Raw genomic sequence first — 23340 nt, 5'->3', positions numbered from 1 at the left:
TCACATTGGCTGGAGGGTTAACATCTCTAACCATAAATTCCAGCCAGAAGCTGTGGCTAGATGGTGAGGCACTTACACTTCTTGTCCCTTAATGAGTATGTGCCGGAACACTAATCATTTCCCCCATCATATCACACCGTTACCCTTAAATTTGGTTGTTATCAATTTCATGATAAATAGCCAATTTTGAACAGAAGTCAAGGGAAAATTCAGGGGCGGATATGGGCCTTGAGTTTGACAGGTGAATGTCATCAGGAGGTAGTCTGGATTCCCAGCCTGAAGTAGCAGTCAATTTGGGCCTCTCACCGCTTCTGTTTTGCAGCCGATCTCCATTGGCCGCATTGAGACATTTGTATTGACTCCGTTTCGCCTCGTTCCATCTCTCATTGCTCATTCCCGGCTTGAGTGATGATTCCGGAACAGACTCGGTGCCAGCTGACACCGTGCACTATAGAGACGACATGAAGGACTGAGATCAGGCAGAAAGAAAAGGCGTCCTCATGGGATCCATGTTGATATGTAAATGATAGCAGTAATGATGTTATCTAAATGTGTCAATTTCACACCTATGTGATAATGACATTTGTGTTCTTGTGTAATCTAAAAAGTCTAATGGAATGTTTCAAAGCTGACTGAAGGATTTCTCTCCGATTTGAAACTTTCATCATTCGCCATTTATGATGTTCAACCAATTTGTTTGCCAAAGAAACCACTTTCCTTCAAAGGACTCTTATCTTGGGCTGTATTGTTTGCATTTGGAGGTAGCAATAGACGAAAAAGCCTGAGGGGATAAATACTGATTTTGATAATGGAGCTCACTGAAAAAAAAAAAGTCATTTTGTTACGACTTATCTTGCAAAGTTTCAGTCTGAGAGGGGGAAAAAAAGCTTCTTAAAGGACTAATCACAAGCACTTCTTTTCTCTCACATAGTTCAGAAATTTGAACACATTGGCAGCCATTTTCCACATCCCTTATCACAGTAGGCACACAGTTTGAACGTCTTTTGGACGGCTTTTCTTTGGACGACCGCAAATTGTACTGGAATGAATGCAATCTTGCAAGCGTTGAGCAAAGCTGTGATGGTGCGCAGACGTCCCATGTAGCAGTTTAGCAGCCGTACATATGATGTCACTCCAAACATTGAAGTAAATGACGTCATACATACGACCACCAGGCCACCACCAAGATCAACTGAAGCGCTGACTGAGAGGAGAAAAGTACCAAGGAATCTTTTTAGCAATGAAATAAAGGCAATGAGACTTAAAATGCAATAATAAACTTTCCACATGAAATTTAGCCAGAGGAATATTGGAAATATTCAAGTTGGACACATCACACTGCAATTGAAAAACATTTTACACTACTTGCGTGTCATGAGTAAATTGTGTGCTGAAGGATGGAGGGATGAACATTCACTAACTGAATTTGCTTCCAATTTAATTTTAACCAAGATCAGTGAGCAGGATGTTTGTTTTCAAAAACATTTCAGTTCCTTGTTATAGAGCATCCTGTACTTTATTCCTATTACATCATTTTATAACTCTAATAATGATATAATAAATAAAATAGAAATCTGTAAAGCACATCCGGCAATAAAACATTAATGCAGTAAACTTGAATGAATGGAGATGACAGAACAATATTTTTTCCCTCCAGTGAACACCTTTTTTTAAAAAAAAAAAAAAACAATTCTGGATGGGTGCCCTTGACTTAAACCTTGCTATTTTACAAGCAATCTCATTCAAGTGTGAATCGAATATTCTGCTCTGCTAAAGAAAGACACGCACAGCACGTTACGTAATTCCGCTGCCTCCTTTTGTTCAAAACTTGAATAATGTGAGAGATATACATACACCCTGAAATAATCTATTAAATAGTTTGTGTCTAAGTTAAAAAGATGACAAATACAAACCACACATACACTCTTGATTCCAAACCTGTTATCTACAGTAGAATTATAACATATTAGGGTTGAGTGAATAGCCATTATAAGATTTTTGCTGAGAAAAGAAAGTCATTAGACCACAACGTATTACATGTTTACTGAAAATTTAAGTCCATGATAAGATTTTGATTGCATATTAGACTGACTTACCACTGAAAGACAGCAAAGGATCCAAGTGCAGCAAACGGCTAATTTCATATCTTCCTCTCCGATGTCTGTAACAGGACAAGAAGGACAATTGCAATGTTCATCGACCTGCTTGTGAACCGTGAAAGTGACTGACTGCGCAAACATAATGTTGTTTCAGATCGCGATTATGGCCTCTCGGATAATGGTGTAACTGGGAATCATTAATCTGAAATGCAAAGCAGTGAAGTTGAAGGCCCTCAGTGTGTGCGAGACAGAGACAAAGCGTATCTATCGTTAAGGGGGAGAAATGGAGCCAACGTTAAATGTCTAGTAAAAAGAGGGAGCACAAACAGAGACAAGTTGGAATCATCTGGTGCTGGGCTTCAAGAAATCTGACAGTTTACGCTGTTAGAATTCACATTCTGGTCACTTTTTCCATGTCAGACAGTTTCGACATAGGAAGCCCATCAACATACTGTGGGAAACCGTTAAGGTGATCACGGGGTTATCAATTGGCCGTGGCGACCCAATAATCCGCCTGTTCAGCATGGACAACTCTTGTAAGTCACTGTGAAAAGGACAGTAACAAGGATCTTTGTGGCTGAAAGCCTCTCAGTCATAATAGAGCACTCAGGATGACAAAGGAAAGACCTCTGCCGTGTCCAAAAGACTTTCTTTAAAATGTTGCATCCTCTGTCCCCAAATATAAATGGGTTTGCCCTTGGCAGATGAATTTTGTGAAAATCTCTTTTCTGAGCAGATTGCTTATCAAACACAGGGAAGGGTAAAAGTCTAGCCTTATTTACAGAGACATCCATAGAGGAACTCACTGATTGCAGACGCAACACATTTTTAATCCTTGATTTATAATTACTTCACATACCAAACAAATTAAGAGTAAGCATTGAAAATCTGTCTGCAAATTAAAGTGGTCACTTAGAGTTGATGGCCCCCCAAAAAGCTTATTTTAGGATATTTTAAAGGCAAACCTTTTCAGAGAGGTTCTGCCTCAGGTGGGGAGAAGGAAGGATAAGAGATTGACAGCCTAATTGGTAAGAGTTGAGCGCAAAGGTGAAGCTCAGATTTTAACAGTCAATCTATGTCTCTGCGCTCAACTTTAGTCACAAGCATTGGGTAGTGACTGAGAATGTGTTTTCACTCTTAGAGACAGGCTAATCTGAAAACCAGCAAAGATGGCTCAGGTATCTTCTATGCATTCCTCCTGGTAAGTGTTCTGGGAAACTGGGAGCAGACCTCGGGGATACCTAGGACATGTTTGAACGACCGATGTCTCTCAGCTACCCTGGGAATGCCTCGGTGCCCACCTTGGCAAAACAGGAGGTTGAATCCGGGTTTCTGTGCTTAAATAAGATGATCTATCCCGGATAAATGAAAAACAATGGATGCATAGACAATCGTCAGAGAAGCTACACATTTAGATGTTAAAAAAAAAAAATAAATAAATAAATATTCATAACCCAAGTATGCAGGACTCTGTTTTGAGCTTTAAGGGGAATTATACACTTGTAGATCTAGAGAGCCCTGGAGTGCTCAATCAAGCATGGCGACAACAGCAACAATACATCTGGGTAGGAGAATCTCTCTTACTGCATCTCTACAAACATGTTTTTGTTTTGGCCAGATGAAAGTGCGTCCTATGTCAAGCATAATGGAGTTGTGACATTATCTAACCGTATTACCGTGAAATATCTTCCTCGCCATCTTACTTACGTGAATTTGTAGAATCGATGACATCACATTAACTGACAAAACCACAAGTCTATACTTAAGCAAAGCCATCAAGGTTCCCCCAGATGATATATGAAATGACATGAAGAGTATTAATGCTTGGATGTGAATACAAAGATGAATCGTCATGGAACTATGTCCAAAAGGAACGTGACGCTGTATTAAAGATGGCTTGCAACTAAAGATTGAGGCCAGACATTTGTTAGGAAACTAAGGGGCAGATTGAAATGAGAATGCTTTGAGGTAATCAGACATGACGACGCAGACCATTGTGTCGCCTGCCTGTCCGGTCATTGTTTACTCCATTAAGGTTGTATTGGAATTCCCAGAAAAAGACCAGATTCGGGTAACTTGATAGCATTGATCTTTTCAGGATTGGAGAAATTTAGCAGTTAGGATTTAAGACTCTGGGAACATTTCTACTATGACTCTCTCACGGTCTATCAATAATTGATTAGGCTGTGCATGTGACAGTTGAGCTAAGATGGCCCTCGGCATTGGACTGTCTCACCACATTACTCTCCTTCATTCCTTATATATCACACGATGACCCCAGACCACCTTATGCCCGGTGCATAAAAATGTGACGGAATGTATTTAAGAGGACATATGGGAGACAAAAACTTAAGAGGAGTCAAAGGAAAGTACTTGGGTGAGCAAGTGCAAAATGGAAAGTACGTTACTTAGAAGAATGAAAAATAATGATGGTAATGAATGCCTTGTCTCCTTAACTGAGTGACTCTGATTACGTGATCAATTGTACAGTATCTTGTCCATTTTATTGTTCCAGAACCAAAATTAGTAATCAAAATCAAGGGGGGGAAAAAAAGAAAAACTACTCTTCACCCAATAAATCTTTTAAATGTATTATTGCCCATTTGTCATGTTTATAATTGTGGTTGTAGTTTGCTGTGATGTACAACTGCACTGCAAAATGTTAAGAGCCGTTTTTCTACTGTGTTGCTTGGAGCGTAGGATATTTTCCCGCCCGTTTCCTTTTCATCTATACAGCACCAATTCACAGTAAAGATGCATCAATACATTTTCACATCTTTTTCTATTTCATCTCTTTGATTATGCTGACCAAAGGAGACAAAGCCACTCATGCGTTTTATTTCTACTCGCGCTATAGTGTGCGCTGACATGCACCGTGACAGCACATTTGTGTTAGCGACGGCGGGAGCGCTGCAGCAGGGTCTTTCGTATGTCACAATCACGGCCCCATCACTCTGGATAAAGTAATGTGACATCACTTTTCCAGGCTTTGATGAAGTACACTTGAACTACACTTGGATTAGTTTGATGAGTGAATGAACATTGACAGATTGTGGATGTCACCCTCCCGCGTGTCGTACGATGTGTGTTATAGCCGGACCTTAAAGCTGTATTGACTGAAAGGTTTCAGCAATCACTGTCGCCTCTGAGTGACATGTACTTAACTTAAGACCTATTTTCACCAGAAGCATAGTCAAGTGTTTCGGTTGGGCAACTCACTGCAGCTTGATATACCGTACTGTATTGCTGTTTCTTGTCTTCTACAGTAATGTATCTTACTACACAACCAGGCAGTAGCAACTCTGCAATTGGGGCAGGGGAGGAAGTGCCCCACCAATGTCAGCACCCCCCCGCCCCTTCCAATATTTAACTTAATTCAGAGTAGTGATGCAATTGCAAAATGTATATGCATGAACTTTATTATTATTTTATTTTTGCCATTTCCTTTGTGTCTGATGTCCTGCTTGTTATTTATTTCATTGATTTATGGCACACTTCTAATGGAGCCTTATGAAGCAACAAGTGGCCTGGCAAATGTATAATGTGACCAGGAGCAATTCTGCTCGTTAATGTTCCTATGCCTACTAGACGGCTAAAGCTAAAAAAATATGAAATAAATAAATGATCACATTTCATCTCTTAGTCATTTTCTCCTTTTCCATTTGTCTTGTGAACTTGATTGTCTTTCTACCATAATCTTCAGGTGACTAATAGCCTATTAGGTGCAGTGTTATGTTGTCTCAAAGAAACATTCCAATTGCTGGGTAACCATCTCAACAATGACCGCAAGAAAGGCTGACCAGTGTAAGATTATTTGCAGGGAGTAAAACTATTTGAAATGTTAAGATGGATAAATTGACTGGACAGTCATCTCCTCCAGCATAACATAACAACAAGAGTCGAAAATGTAGTTTTTATTACGTTTCCCAGGAGATTACTAGCTCCCCTGGAACTTAAAATTAAAAGCTACAGTGCTTTATTTCTGTTGTCTTACTTTAGGGCACTCCAAAGGAAAACATTTTCTTCCAGCATTTGAGCATCCTCAAAGCCTGTCATTTATTCTCTGGTGAGCATGAAAGAGTGGTTGGAAGCGGTGAAGCAGAAGAGCAATGTACGCTTTTGTGTTCCAGATGCTCAAAGTGAGCCACCTGTGACAAAAGAACTCTTTGGCGAATAAGTAAACACTTGATTTAAAAATGTAAGGACAGGCAGAAGTTTGTGGCAGAAGTTGAGGTTTTTAAAGGGATTAAAAGGAAAAAGACATGGATGTAGTACAGAAACATTCTTTTGGTTATCTGCTGGGACCTCATTCAGATGGATTAGTAAAATGTCCATGCTGGTGTTGTGCCTTTTTTTCTTTTCTTTTTTTAAATTCATCTTTCAGTCTGGCTCTCATCAAACTTCTGATCTTATCAAGCATACAGTCCATCAATTGTGAACTGGACTGCCAGAGTAATGGGTGACATCTTATTGCCTTTTCCCCATTTTAATCATGTCCCGAACCACACTTCAATGCTAGCAGACAAATAGGCTAAACAACCTTCGGTGTGCTCATTTATCAAGTATGCAACATGCCAAAGTGAACATGCTTCATTAATGTAGCATCCTTTAATTTACAGGCGATGTGTCTTGCACACAGCGCTGTGTGTGGTTTATTATATATCACAACTAAAAGCTTGGCTCACACTGCTGCTTCTCAGACAGCACAAATTGATCACATTGTGAACCTTTCAAGGTGTCACATGTTGTAAGAGTGATGATGTGGGTCACAAAAAGTCAACGACAGAAGCAGCTGCCTTTTAAAGAGGAAGAGAATCCCTCACTTTCTTGGTTAAAAACTGACTGGGGTCATGGAGCAGTCTGTTGACCGATTATTGACAATTGACAATCATCTGTCAAAACTTCATGAGGAATGTATTAGCAAAGTGGAAGAAGCTGAAGCAATCGCGATAGTGACACTTCAAACCGGAGTATGATTAAGTGCTTTGACTGAGTCGTAATAACCAAGGAAGAGGTACTGCATCTTAGCTGACAAAAGCATGTCCATTCTATTCTGATACACTTTTCTTCAAGCCATGTAGATGCCCATAACATAATAATTGCCAATAACTAATACATTTTTCCTAGTAATAACAGGCCCATAACGTAAAAACTGGCCAATAATGTAATAAAAGTCCTGCACCTATTAACATAATACCTTTGGCTGCTAACCTCATAACTTGCGTTACTGGCTGTTTATTACGTTATTGGCCCAGTACAATTTTAATTCTTTACAAATGGGATAAATGAGGCCATAAAATAATTTGATAGTATACCACTTCAACTTTTTAATGTTAGATATAACTGTGAAAATTAATACTCACTCCGTCTCTGTGTCTCTCGCTCTCCCTCAATTTATGTTCACGACTTCTGTTACGTTATTAGCCAATTACGTTATTGGCTTCTCTGAAACCCTTAATGTAATAACGGCTCATAATCACAAAAAAACAAAAATTTTGTAATGTGCTTCTTAATAAGGAACATAACATAACACCCATTGAATAAAGGGATATATGGCAATGTGTTTTCCGGGTTAGCACAAAAAAAACAAAAGACAAAATTTCAATGAATCGGTCGGGTCCACTGTAGTAATCACATAATTAAAAAGAATGTAAAGAATTAGCCAGTTTGGCCATCAGAATTCATTTTGACTGTGCAGTTCCTTCTGGTGTGCGTGACTTGGCCACCTGGGGTCCAGTATAATACAGACAGATATACATGGAGATGGGGACAACTAAGCTCAATAAACTGAAGCAACATTAGTCATTTTTCACAAAGGATAAAGAAAATGTGCCTGTGAGTGTTGTTTATTATCTGTCTACATGTACTGCTACACCGTTTGTGTTCAATCAAATAGCTGACACTATGGTATTTGTGGGTCTGGATTAGCGCACATCTGCCTTACAGTTCTGAGTTTTGGGGTTGGAATCTAGGCTCCCACCTTCCTGACTGGAGTTTACATGTTCATTCCCGAAAAATGCATGTTAGGTTCATTGAAGACTGTAAATTGTCAATGTGAGTGTAAATCATTGTTTGTCAATATGTGCTCCACGATTGGCTGACCAGTTTAGGGTGTACCTCGGCTGGCCGCCTCTCACCCAAAGTCAGCTGGGCAAGGCTCCAGCTCACCTATGGCTTTAATGAGTAATATAGATGGATAGATGTCACAAATTTGCTTGGCTACCTATTGCTAGGCATATTTCATTGCTCCAAAGGTCATTTAAAAAAAAAAAAAAAAAAAGATATTTCCCCCACCCAACTGTTTTAATCACAGGGGTGGTGTTATATTTGCATTTGTATGCAATATTTTATTTGAAACTGTTCAGCAACGTGTGTTGAAATTGTGTTTATGCGCTGTGTTTGGCTATAGCAAATTACGCTTCATTAAAATATCTTGGGCGGCACGGTGGACGACTGGTTAGAGCGTCAGCCTCACAGTTCTGAGGTCCGGGGTTCAATCCCCGGCCCTGCCTGTCTGGAGTTTGCATGTTCTGCCCGTGCCTGCGTGGATTTTTTCCGAGCACTCCGGTTTCCTCCCACGTCCCAAAAACATGCATTAATTGGAGACTCTAAATTGCCCGTACGTGTGACTGTGAGTGCGATTGGTTGCTTGTTTGTATGTGCCCTGCGATTGGCTGGCAACCAGTTTAGGGTGTACCCCGCCTCCTGCCCGATGATAGGTGGGATAGGCTCCAGCACGCCCGCGACCCTGGTGAGGAGAAGCGGCTCAGACAATGGATGGATGGATAAAATATCTTGTTTTGTCTTGTTTGCTGTGCAAGCTGCAGCAGAAAAGTGAAATGCGGGATTTGCATACACGTAACAAATTAATTTTAATGTCAGCAAATCCTGGGGCCACTAAGATTGTGTAGGTAAAAGATCCATGTCTGAAGTGGTAAACACTGTTAAATTTGGAATACTCAAACATGAAGATAATGTGTAGTAAATCTATAGGACCTTCTTTTTATAACAATAAGGCTGTATTTCCTTAATAGAGGACACTTGGGAATTTTTATGTACAACAAATGCTAACAAAGATTGTGCGACCAGATTTGAACCTTTTTTACTCTGTAAATCACATAAAAACATATTTAATGCGACAGGGCTCATGAGCTTTGTTTAACTGAGAATGGACCAGCAGGTCAGCTACAGGACAATATGTAGCGACTCATCTGTTGTTGTTTTTTTTCCAACCATATTCACCATATTGTACAGCATAATCCCTTCTGTGAGAGTTCCTCACGCTGTTACCGGTAAACAAAGACATTTGCTATTACAGCTGCCTTAAAAGCCAGACTCCCTGACATTGACATTGTTCATTTCCAGCAACGTATCTCAGAGCAGGAAAAGGAAGTACTTTGTGTCAAAAGAAGAGAATTTGTTCTTTGACCACTTTTATTCTCACCAAAATCCACTTGACCGTCCCAAGATGACCAATCTGTGAGGTAACCACTGATATCTACTCCCCCTCATGTACCACAAGCAGACTAAAGACAGTGTGTGACGATTTGACATCTATCGAGGCAAACTCAAATTTCTCTCCATTTTCCAGGACATGCCGACATAAAACACATACAGTATTTTCCCCACTCCGGGGATTAAAAAACGAAAAGAAAAATGCATTCTTTGCCTGTCAAACTCTCATCAAAGCAACAGATGGCATCTGCCATTACAGGAAAAGTCACAGTCTCGTAAAGAGATTATTGCTGCACAGTCACATAATGTTTTTTGAAAAAGGACCACAGCTTGCTTGGAGACCAAAGACGAATATCTATGTTGAAATGTTGGATTAAAAACAAATGCAAACCAGCAAGATACTGGCATGAAAGGGGTATTTTCCCAATCCCAAATGAACACAAACACGCTGTTCTTACAAGATGAGCCATCCTCACCAACAAAGAAATCGTTTCTCTTCTCATTTTCCCATCAATCGGTAAAAGGATATCACAATACTGAAAACTATATTGAAGAGAAGCATTCCACAGGTGTAACATCCAAGTATTGGCAGCGAAGAGAGGTATTGTACAAGATTGAGATAAAAGAGAAGCCCCTCTGGCTCAACGACATTCAAAGGGAAAATGAATCCCGTGGGGGAGATCAGAGACCCTGAAGGCAGACATCCAACCAAATCCTTCTACTCAATCTTCAATTTAAGGCAATTGAAAACCAGCGGTGAGAATGGGCTTATCCGCATGGAGCATGATGGGCACTGAGGGGGAAACCAATGTACCACCTCTGTACACTGGAACGGAGCAAACAAATCAAGCTAGGTGGGAGGAAATAGTAGCTCAGTTATAAAAGCTTTTACAGTGGGCCTGCTGTGTGTCTGCTGCTTATGACCACAGTGGTATAACTCTGGTAACACCTCCCCATAATTCCTGAACTTCTCCAAGGTGTTCCACACTAGACGCATCTCTGCATAGTGTCTGATAAGACCAATTGCATCGTTAAACACATAACCATGAAGATGCACACAGAAACAGTGGTCTTCTTTTATATTAGAAATACTAGTAGGACACCAACTACTTGGGTAAGTTACTGTACATATCTAAAAAGAACTAAAACTTTACACTTGTGTAGCGCATATATGAGGATTAAATAAAAATGTAATACATTTGGAAAAAGAGTAGAGGTTTAGCGTGATTTGAATTTTCAGCGTTATAAATCAAGCTATTTTGTCTCGTAAAAGGGCACCATGTCCCTTTTAGATGTATAAAACTTCAGGACAAAGTGACGACAAACGTTTTATCAGTCTTGTAATTTGAAGGTTGCTACATGAATTAAATGAGAGTTCTCGATAACCAGAAGTCTTTTGTCAAACCCAAACACACACAAATGATACAGGTAGTGAATTTTCATAGGAAATTTAATGAGATCTAACGTGGGAATCTAGGGGGATGGATGGTTTGTGGACATGTAGGAGATCACAGAGAATTGAATTGTTAAAGTCAAAATAATGATAAAGTGGCCGCTATAGTACCACATTTCTCAATCAGCAGTACTGTATGCCATATTATATTTGCCAGGCTTAAAAGGTCGTCTATAATCAAGGTTGTGTTTGGTACACCTTGATCATTCTGTGGGAATAGCCGGCAAACACACCATAAATGGACATTGGCCCCATCATTGAGCTAATTTCCATATAAATTGTTGTTGCTACATTCATTCTTTAGACATGGCAATGGAAAAGGGCCAGCAGAACTGCTACTTCTGGGTGAAATTGAAACAGCGGTCAAAGAGTTTGAGCCGGAAGCTATCTTGGCATACCAATTCTGCACTACCTGTTCAAAAAATAACACTCTTTAACCATTTAGAGGCAACTGTGGGACATACAGTATATTGGAGTATAATACAATACATTTTATTATGTATAAATGTCCATGCCTGATGCACATAGACAATGTACAGTATAATATACATTATAATTCATTGACATATTTAGCATTATTTTTAATCACGGATTGGCTGGGACAAATCTTGTTCTACATTCTCATTTTCAAACAAAACTCCCCCCGAAATTCCAAAAACCTGCTTCTTTATGTATTTCCAAGGATTTTTCTTCTTGAACACGCAAACACAGCAACCGCTAGGTGATCATGCTCAACACTATCACGAGACTAATACACAAAGTTTTTGATGTGCTGCTTCACTTTGCAGCTCAAAATGGTTTTATGACATGAAATACTATATGTATGCAGTGCAAAATCTCGTTGCTCTTTTCTGTAAATACTGAGTGATTGTAGAAAATATTGTATGATTATTTATGTGCATAAATGGCATTTTAAGTCTACCATGTCTCTGTTTATCTGTTATTAAAAACAAACACACAAAAAAGGACTCAATGTTAGGGGTGTATGCTCTATATTTTTTCCCTTTCTCGGTTACATCTTGGCAAGCAATAAAAATAAACATTTCCCAAGATGTTGGTACTCCTTTCTATAATCACATTTTACTGATTTAATGTTTTTAAAAACCAGGATGTGTTCCAGATATGGATCAAGAAGCTCATAAATAATGAGCAGATAGATTTAGCAGCCACAGCAGTCATTTGGAAAGACCGAAATGTATTTAATCTCTATTTTATTTATTTGTTTATTTTCAGAGAAATAATGTATTTTACTAAGGCTTTTTATCCTTTATCGCTTCTTTAAAGTGACAAGTTACTCCATTCAAATGTATTGTATCGTGTGATCCGGCAGAGGCAGCATTCATGCTGTTTAATGCCCTGTTAGGACCACTTAGATAATGTTCACACGCACACACACACACAGACTTGCCTAATGGGCCAGTGCTAAAGACTTGCCAGAGACCTTATGAATAGCAATAGAATAAAAATAGGATTGTTTTTATCCCCAGGGGTGCTGTGAGGGGCAGAAAAGTGACTATTCAAAGGGTCCACTACTAACAGGGGCTCTTTTAAATGTTTTTGCAGTATTAAACTGGTGGGGCACAAATTGATATTTCATGGGGATCCAAATCCCTGTTCAAGTGATGAATATCAGAACACCCAGAAACACACATGCATTTCTCCGACTCACTCTTCACGCATGCCATAATTGCCACGATGCCAATATTTGAGTGATTACCATCGCTAGGCAAAGTCAAGGAATAATAACTAAAAAAAATGTGGTTTTGGGGGAAAAAAACAGTAAATTATAATTTTTAATTCCATCTTGATTGGTGCTGCCTGAGCACATTTTTATTTTTTTTAGAATGAATGTGGGTTGATATATTTCTCAAACTATTTCCGTACACCACTAAACTGATTTTTCATTTCCTCTGAATAACAAATTTACTTACACTCACTTTGGATGCATCTCTTGTGCACAAGTACACATTTCTTTTCCAGAAACTATTGTTTTTGTGGTGCTACAACTTGTTTTCCCAAAAGTAGTACATGTATAAGAAGTGGAAACAATGCACTGGCAAAACTGTTTTAAATCGTATCAAGTGATGTACTGATTTTCATTTCTGATTCATATCATGTATTCAGTACATTTTCAGACTGCATTTGTCAGACTAAATCTAACCTGACTTATTGTAAATGTCATGTGAAACCGAGGAGTAACGTATGAGGGGCTGTTAAGGACATTATTCAGCATTAGCTTTCACACTTACTATTCAAACGCTCTCATAAACACGAGTCAAACACACTCATGAACACTTATCAAATGCTCTTAAACACTATTCAAAATGCAAATACTCCTGCTCTCATAAACTAATCAATCGGGGTCACGCGAGCATGTCACTATACTCACGCACACGTCAATCACGTTCGTGTGTGTATGTCACTGGCGCTCATGCAAACGTCACTGGCGCTCACGCGTTCATGTCACTGACAGTCATGCGCGCATGTCAATCATGTTCAGGCACACAATAACATTCACGAGTGCATGTCAATCACACTCATGCGCACATCGATTATGTTCACTTTCAGTAGTGTTTATAAGAACATTTAACAAGTGTTTATAAAAGGCCTTTCATTAGGTGTGTGCGTACCTTATTACGCTTGTGGCACCCTTGCATTTACAATAAAAGCTCAATATGTTGGCTGTAGCAAAGCGCGGATTAATGATTGCCGTTCCGAGTGATGACTATGACAAATGTACCCTTTGTAAATCCTTAACTTTCTAACATTCATTTCCACTACCCTCCCAGATTACGTTTGGAACTGATGGCTGCACACTGCGTTGTCGAGACATAGTCTTTTATCAAAGAAAGGGTTTGACATTTGGGGACACATGATTAACTTTCAGTACAGTCTTACTTGAAATAAAAGCCATGATACATCTAAAAATGGACAGATAACCTCGGCGCACTGGCGACAGCATGTCTGAAGTTGTCCGGTGACCTACAAGCATGTCACATGATCCCAACTTGGCATGCCCCACAAATGGTGAACAGGTTGACAAGAAACTAATTTATGTCAATGTTCTTTTTTTCCCTGTATAATGATATCCTATTGTAATATGGAGGTTGACATGATGACTGAACATGTTTAAGTAATGGGAAGTAAAAAAATACAAATTCTTTGTTACTGTACTGAAGTAGATTTTTCAGATAATTATACTAAAATGTTTTACTATTACTCACTACATTTGAAAACCGATATCTGTACTTTCTACTCCTTAATTTGTCAAAATAGGCCTGTTACTTTTGTCAACATCTGCGGATATGGCATGATGTTAAAAAAATGACGTAAATATGGAGATGGAAAGTAAAGTAGTCCCAAGATCTTGATTGATTTATACATTTGGGAATTTTGTGGGAAAACAGAGACATAGTGTGAGTACTTTTGCCACCTCTGTTTAGTACATCTTTAGTTCAAATCTCAAATCCATTTCTTTATTTTGCTTTGAGGATATTTTTGGTAAACAGTGCAATAGAACCCACAGGTGCTATAAGAACATTATTGATGGTTAATATAAGAACTATAGAAGATCTGTTACATGGATATTTCATTACTATGCGGTGGAGGTTTTCTTATGAATGAAGTTATGCAGAGGAAAGTAATAAAATCTCTGTTTAACCACTCAACCTGACGGCGTTGGTAATCTAAAATTAACTCAACAGGAGTGCTCACTGTGTCTTTCAGTGTTTTGCATTTTAAATGATCTTCGCAAGACTATTTGTAATGAAATAATTGAATCAGTTAAAGCTCTTGATGAGTTCCGTCTGCTTATGGTCAGCTGCTGAAGGTGTTCTATCGCACGCCACAATGCTCTTTAATGGACACTCACTCACACGCGCACGCACACATCACCTCTGGTTTTCTGTGTATCTGACAGCGTTACCATTACATGTGTCATATCCATGACAACCACTTAGAACTCACAAGAAGGCAGGCCTGCAGAACAAACTGAAAATTACCCCACTATTAGCGGATACGTGGCGAGATGTGCACATGCGTACTACTCTCTACAGCCAATACCACAGCCTGGCTGATTACAATCTCTCAGCTCTATCGAAATTAAGTTTCACCATAAAGACACTCATTCCCAACACACTGCTTCATGGACACATTTAATTATTGGTGAACTTTGGTCCTTTTACTTTTTCTTTCATACTAAATCACATTTGAAAGTGTCTTTGTTGAACTGGATGGTGGGAAGGGAAGTGGTTCCGTTCTTCTTTAAAAGAAAAAGCTGCTTAACCACCTCCAACCTTGCGTGAAATGAAAAAATGAATGTTCCTTGAGGGCTTATGATGATGGTTGTTGTAACATTTTAATGGGTTTTATTAAGAAAATTAACCCATGAAATATGTATCACATTGTTTTAATTGCTACCACCCAGGAGAAATTAAAAAAATGTAAATTCAACCCAAACTAAATTAAGAGGATGTTTGTACATTTTGTGATGTTGAAACTGCAATACAGACAAATAACAAACAGTATGCAAACCTACATATATAGTTTGACATTTTAGATGGGTTTTAAATAATTATGTTAAGAACACACCACACATGAATGATCCCAACACATTTAAGTCATTATGGCACTAAAATAGTCTTTTAGTTTGTTTGTTTGGTTTTGTTGTTGTTTTTCATTACAGTTTATGTGTTCATATTGGAGCCATAGCATGTTTTCCACTTACCGTACTTGTGATTTCTTTTCGTCACAATAACAGACAAATCCAACAGTTTCGGTGGATGACAATCAGTACTTATGCTGCATTGACATTTTGCAAAGACCACCAATGTGCCCACCGACACAAAGTTATTCACATTAAATAACTGTCAGAAAATCATCAATTTACGGTTTCTTAATCTTGTACAAATATGTACATAGCCTCACACAGACTCTGGGACATCATGATGCTTCATTTAACAGACATGAGGTGCTCGTTGCATTTATTTTTCAGCCAACAGCATCATTAGTGCAGCAAATACGGTAAGTCAAATTATCCATGAGAGAGCACTGCTATTTGTAATTTGGTAATTAGGAAGTAATTGTTCAGTGACTCTGGAGGTAATCACTAATTACTATTCCATATTCATTTTTAATGTCATATTATATGCACTTTCCCTCGGATATTCCTTAATAGATGACATTTTCATCGTTTCTTTGCATAATCACCTGCATTTATGTGTTCTGTAAAGTGATGGGTGATTTTAATCGTGCAGGATAATTTACATCATTTTCAACAGGGTTTTCTTTTCTTTTTTTTTTTTTTTTATGTAATCGCTTCCTTGGAATATATCATTAGACCCAAGTTTGAAATTTTACAGCGCTTTTATATCCTTTTATATTCGCAATGATCACAGTAAGGGAGTGGCCTTCCTTTAAAACCTTGCTCTTCATTCCCGATTTTTCCCAACCAAAAGACGGTTATGTCAATAACTGTCTGTCAGTTATTGACAAATGTCATGTCTGTTTTATGATTGACAGTTACGAAAAATAGCACACTAAAATTATTTTTTTTTCCATGTTTGACCTTGCTTTTACTTCAACCTTTAATCTCAACCATAACGCTTTGAGTGTGTTATTATTATTACTTAAATTACTATAATTATACTAATACTAATAAAACAATATAAAACTATTAAGCAATTCAGACAGGCATACTAGAATGCAATAGAAAATAAGTAAATGAATGGAAAATTAAAAAACAAATACAAAAGAATTTTAATTAAATCGAATAAAACCAACAACATTAAGAAAAGGCCAAACTATAAAAGTGACTCTTAAGAAGAGATTTAAAAGCAGACACTAAGTTTTCCTGGCTCAGATCTCCCTGGAGGGAGTTCCAAAGTCTAGGGCCCCAGTATTGTGCCAAAGAACCTAAATGGTGAAAAGCAGCTGTTTGTCACGATGTATTACTTTAATAAGATGTAGGGGGAAAAACAAAATAAAAAAAATATATATATATATGTGTATATATATATATATATATATATATATATATAATTTTATTTTTTGTATTTATTTTTTTTTTTTTACTTATTGCAGCGACAACTTAGGGCAGAATAACAGAATGATTAGAAATCTGCAAAGCCCTCATCAAAGGCTTTGGATTTCAGCTTCCATTTGGACGCTCACACCGTTGGTCCCCAATTCCATTGATCTGTCATTGAAACTGATACACAGCAGAGCTATGGGAAAGCAGCGAGCAAAGTATTTTGCTGCTGGACCTCAGCCGAAAGTCATTAACTATAGTTCCCCTCAGACCACTGTGTACACGCTACTGGGTGGGATGGCTTCTGACTGCAAACACACGGCAAGATGGGCAAAAGCAGGCTGATGTGCGCCCTTATTACAAGACTGCACTGTAACCAAGAGGATGGCTATAAACATCATTATCATAATAATGAAACAAGCAATCCAACAGTCTTTCCACAAAAGGGAAATCAGTCTAAAATAGTTGAAAGCGAGAGAGAGAAAATTAGCAACCACAATAATATTTTAATTACCATTATGAGAGATGAGGGACAAAAAGAAAAGCACATCAATGGGAATAAACATGAACAAAAGATGAAGCTAAGTGAGAGAGAGAAGCTTTTTGGAGGACATTGCAGGAACGCTGCAGATTAATCTCTTGGCACAGAAAGCCCCTGAAGTATCTTTTGGAGTTCCTCTAGTCGGTCATAAAGACTAAACATCTTCCACTGCTGCTGTATTAAGTGTATGAATCACAAGCAGCACATGTTCTTTATACTGTCTAACCTTGAGATGGAAACCAGAAACGTGGAAATCACTCAGAAAAGGAGAGTGATACAGAGAAGGGTTACTTTCTTCAAGGTTTTGTTGTCTTTTGTCTTCCATCCAGCCATCCATCCATTTTCGGAGCCGCTTCTCCTCACTAGGGTCGCGGGCGTGCTGGAGCCTATCCCAGCTATCATCGGGCAGGAGGCGGGGTACACCCTGAACTGGTTGCCAGCAAATCGCAGGTCTTTTGTCTTGTTTTATGTTGTTTTCTTTTTTTGAATTCCCATTTTCTCTCACTATCTGTTGTGGTTCAACCCAAAGATTTTTATTGGTGTCGAGGACAGAGCTCTCGAGTTCGAGTTCTTCCACGCCAACCTCTTCCAAGCATGGCTTGGCGTCGGACCTTAGTCACTTTACTTTGTGCACTGTGGAACAGAAAAACTCTTTTTACAAACTATTCCCACAAAATTGGCAGCATAGTAATATCCCAAAATTTTATTTGGTAGGATGAAGAATTACAGGGTGGACCAAGGAGCTTGGCGCAACCCCAGATTGATTGTTTCCCAGCTTTGATTGAGCCAAGGCACCCAGTTTACATTAGAAAATCACTCAGCAACCCCCAAGAAAAATCACAAAAATAATGAACAGTGGAAAAAAATGATCTTGTATCAATTTACTCACATATTGACATATCAGTGTAAAATCTGGGACTTTTAAACAGGACGCAATCCTGAAACCAGGACTTATTTTGTTGTATGAATAGCAACAGGTGGATACACAGGTTTATTGTACCTTCTGCCTTCTAATGGAAGCGCATTTAATTTTTCTGACAGTCAATGTATGTCACTGCCATAGATAAATGAACAAAGATACATTTGTAATTTATTAATCATTTTCAAACAAAATTGGATGGTCTCTGTCGGCACCACTGATTCCTCACTAGTTTGCCACAGCACCATGGTTGAGAATCTGAGGATTAAGTCATGGTTTTTGATGTACAATGTATTATGACATATTGTACATTAATTGTATGCATATACTATATCTAGTCGAAATGTAGTAGAAAAGTAGCTTATGGTCATTACATGCTACTTTCCAGCCCCTTCCTGTCACGATTTCGCCAAAATCTTTTGCAAATGAAAGTGTTGTATACAAAGCAAGAATCAGACAAGTTATATAGAAGCTGATTGTAGGTATGGCCTCGACTCACTTCAGTTTTTTTTTCTTGTTTTCTTTACTACCCCATACTGATTGCTTTTGGGAGATTGTCATTGTCATCTACAACTGACTTCTTAGAAAGGCAGCTCAGCAGTTTCCCCGGATGCGAGCAATCAATCCTACAATCCTTAATACACGTGCTGTTACAGTTGGGGGACGAGAACAAGCTTAAATGATCGGGGGAAAGAAAAGAAAAAAAAAAGAAGGATGAAAGAGAGCTGAATGGCAAAGGAAATCAATATGCCGTCTGGGATAGTGTACTAAGTCAAAATGACCAATGTCTCCAGCACACACAGATCTGCACTTGGGGAAGGAACGTTTGTAACATTCATCGCTTCCTTCGATTCAAGCCTTCCTCAAAGGGCTCCTGCAATTTAGACAAGCCCAACATGTCACCTATGCTCTTTCGCCAATATTTCTTGGGGCCAAAATGATCATTTAGTTGTCCTCCAACTGTAATATCTCCTTCCTGATTATTTATTTATTTATTTTTAATTGACCCTTGTGGTTAAAGTTCTTCCGATCCTGTTCACCCTAATCTTTCTTTTTGCTTTCATTGCTGTGCAAAATACCAAGCACGTTTCTTTACTTTCTGAGTAAAAGTCATTTTTGCTGAGTAACAATGCTCGAACACCAGTTTTCACATTATTGTGTTGACAATGACAAACCAACACTACTGAGTGTTAAACAATTCCTCATGTGACCTTTCATGTTTTCCTCCACATGAAGCAAATGGGTACGTACTAAAAGGTGATCATTTTTAAATTGTCTGGACATTTTGCGGGCACGTATATAGACAGGCGTAATACTGGTGCGCCTGGCATATACTGTGTGTCATTGCTGATAATGGTGATGATAATGTGGGGGGGAAAGATCTAGAAACTAACTTTCAGCATGTTGAGGATTAGATGTCAACACATACAAATAGTGGTGGGGGTGGGGGGGCGTGCTGCATCACATCCCCCATGCTGCCTTCTTTTCCCCAATACAGTGATGCCTTGAAACACAAGACTTAACGGTTTCAAGAAACGAGCGTATTTTGCTTTGTTTGTTTGATTGCGTTGACTTACGAGCAAAAATTGGAGAAACTGCTGATATTTGATGGCAGTGAGCTCAACTTGTTCCACCACAAGCAGCAATTTGGCAGACAGTGAACAATTCTTTCTTTATTGCCACTTCCATTTGAAGTTTACTGTTAAAATAAGCACAAATACAATTGCACATCCATCCATCCATTTTCTGAGCCGCTACAATTGCACATTGTGTATTTAAAACAACCACATAGCTTTGCCTTAGGAAAGCTACCAATTGCTTATAAAAAAAATGGCATAATTGGGCTCAGCAAAAAACAACTAATATTACTGTGGCTTACTGAGAAGCTGTGACTGTCTCCATGTCTATCTGGATTTGTATATTATACTGCCACAGGTGGCCATGGTGCGCACACCAGAAGGAGCAGCACCATGTCCATTGAATTGGAGTAAAAAAAAAAATTATGTGGCAAAAACTGCTTAATTCTTCACATTCTATTTGATCGCCATTACTTTGTTTTTATAGTTAAGTTACTGTTGATCACCTTGGTCTCATGTCAAAATATGAACATCATGATTAAGAGGTGAGAAAGTCAAATTAAGTTTACAATTATAGTCACCCTGACATTTAATCCGAAAGCCGAAAGTACCTAACTTTTTGTGAATGGCTTATTAAAAGAGAGGGAATGCATGTAATGAAGCCGTTTTAAACAAATGTCTCATAATCCTCCTTATGGCGTACCATTTCGAGTCTAACGAGCCATGACTGGCACATGCCAATGTTTTCATAGCCCTGGCCATAATTGGCTGTACTTTACCCTCTTAGAAGAACATTTGACCAAATCGCCACTATGACACAACTCGAAATCATGTCAAAAGAAGCATTGTGTTCTATATGAATGCTGGCATCATCACATAAGTTCTAACATATACAATTGCGGCGACTGGTTAGAGCATCTGCCTCACAGTTCTGAGGACCCGGTTCAATCCCCGGCCCCGCCTGTGTGGAGTTTGCATGTTCTCCGCGTGGGTTTTCTCCGGGCACTCCGGTTTCCTCCCACATCCCAAAAACATGCATGCAGATTAATTGAAGACTCTAAATTGCCCGTAGGTGTGAATGTGAGTGTGAATGGTTGTTTGTTTGGATGTGCCCTGCGATTGGCTGGCAACCAGTTCAGGGTGTACCCCGCCTCCTGCCCGATGATAGCTGGGATTGGCTCCAGCACTCCCGCGACCCAAGTGAGGATAAGCGGCTCAGAAAATGGTTGGATGGATATATAAAATTGCAGTCATTCCCCATTGTAAATTAAATGTCTAATATTTGCATATATGTATCATTTGCTATGGGGATTTAATAGTATATTAAGTGCAACTACAGTATATTTTTTTTTATTTGATTTTCATTTTTTTTTAAAAGTCACAACTCTCCTTCACTGGAAAAATAAAAGTCCTTTGAATTTGTTTTAATTCGAACATGTACAGTACATCGATTGCACAATTAAAATGTGTTAAATGAACTATATGTTAATTTAACACATTTTATTTGAATATTTTATTTGTGCCCTGCAATTGGCTGGGTGTGCCCCGCCTCTCACCCAAAGGAAGCTGAGATAGACGCCAGCACACCTGCGACCCGAGTGAGGATAAGCGATTCAGAAAATGGATAGATGGATTTTCATGGAAAAGGGGAAAATTACATCAACTTACCACATTTTAATCATGTGCAACCGGAAAGTAAGTAGTTTTTTTTCATTGTAGGGCATTAAAGGCTGCATGTTCGCTCTGGTCATCAAGGGGGTATGACTAATCCAAATGGGAGCCTTGCAATCATCTAAGTTGTCAGTCCTTGAGATAGACCGACAAAGGAAGTAAAATCGAGGAAGAGAAGGCAGCTTTGTGCCTTTCAGGTAGTTCCCTCATATACAGTATGAGATGAGATAAAACAACACAGAAATGTGATACTTTGAAAGTAAAAGTAAAAAAGAGAATTTAAAAGCCGAAAATAATAGATGCAAAAAAAAAAAAAAAAAAAAGGAAGAAAGATAAGCATCCGTTGTGTTTGAAGGTTTTTGTCAATTGCATCAGTAGACAGACAGAAATGTTCTTTGTTGAATTCGTCTGGTTTTTGCATTGGCTTCTAGTTATATCATGAATGCATTTCCGCATGTCCACAGCCATATCCTAGCTACGTGCATTTTTCATAACCATTTAGCTGAGTGATTGTTCATTGTTATATGCACGGTAAGTAAATAGTAAATGTATTATATTCTGTATTCTGCTATTATCACTTGAACATTGTGAATATAATCCCTAACAATACATTTTCTCTCCAACGCTGTCGTTTGTCTTTTTTTCTCTCTCTTTAACACACAGAAAGATGGCTAAAAAAAAACACAAATCTGTCAGCTCTGTTCTGGCACCATCTATTGAATGCTTGAGGAGTTCACTGTACAGCGTTCTCGGTGATTGGGTGGATGATTAAGATTTATGGGTTGGGGGAAAGCCAAATAGTTTCCCTCTTTTATTAACTTGCATAGTAATAATGACAAGGGGGGGAGCTAAATTAGATAACTGAAAAAATATACCTTACCAGTATGTATTTTTTCAGTTTAAATGGGGAATTTTTGGAATGCCAGAACCTGGAGGTTTGTGGTTTTTACGCTGACACAAGACAAGCCACTTTTTGTCCTTCATTCCGGTAGTCGACAACATCAAACAAACATCTTAAATAAGGCAATCAATAAGCGGCCGCTTAAATATACTCTCAAAGTATTTGTACTTTACTTTCAACCACTGTCCAGCACTTGATACCGTAAACGGCATAAGGGCGCTCAAATAACTGCAACAGGTGACCATGAAATTCAATATTATGACAACAGAGCCTCAAGGAGCTCATTTGCTTTGAATGAAGCGCGTAGTTGAGAAACATACCAGATGGACAAGGTCTGCAAATGCACAAACACCAACAGGTTCAACTTGCTCAATAGCAAAGCAGACTTTAGAAAATGTCTATTAGTGTCTTTTATCATTACACACAAAATTCCTTGTGGAATATATATATATATATATATATATATATATATACACATACACACACACACACACACACACACACACAGTGGGTACGGAAAGTATTCAAACTCCCTTAAATTTTTCACTCTTCTTTTATATTGCAGCCATTTGCTAAAGTCATTTGTTAATTTTTTGCCACATTAATGTACACACAGCACCCCATATTGACAGAAAAAAAAACAGAATTGTTGAAATGTTTACAGATTTATTCAAAAAGAAAAACTGAAATATCACA

The 23340-nt window shown here is 38.5% G+C and overlaps 1 protein-coding gene and 1 long non-coding RNA gene across 2 annotated transcripts in view; one reads left to right on the top strand and one right to left on the bottom strand.

Moving 5' to 3' along the window:
- Positions 1-23340, bottom strand: part of calcr (calcitonin receptor) — a 51145-nt gene that overhangs the window by 23917 nt on the left and 3888 nt on the right. Inside the window, exons 2-3 of the mRNA XM_061760356.1 lie at positions 2097-2161; positions 307-448 (exon numbers count right to left, since the gene is read on the bottom strand). Coding sequence (XP_061616340.1) covers positions 307-448; positions 2097-2144 — 190 coding nt within the window. The 5' untranslated portion in view covers positions 2145-2161. The remainder of the gene's footprint in view (positions 1-306; positions 449-2096; positions 2162-23340) is intronic.
- Positions 1-23340, top strand: part of LOC133471126 (uncharacterized) — a 54870-nt gene that overhangs the window by 28060 nt on the left and 3470 nt on the right. The window lies entirely within an intron of this gene.

This window comes from Phyllopteryx taeniolatus, chromosome 21 (genome assembly GCF_024500385.1).
Source record: "Phyllopteryx taeniolatus isolate TA_2022b chromosome 21, UOR_Ptae_1.2, whole genome shotgun sequence".
Classification (NCBI taxonomy): Eukaryota; Metazoa; Chordata; class Actinopteri; order Syngnathiformes; family Syngnathidae; genus Phyllopteryx; species Phyllopteryx taeniolatus.
This window is presented reverse-complemented; position numbering and strand designations above follow the sequence as displayed.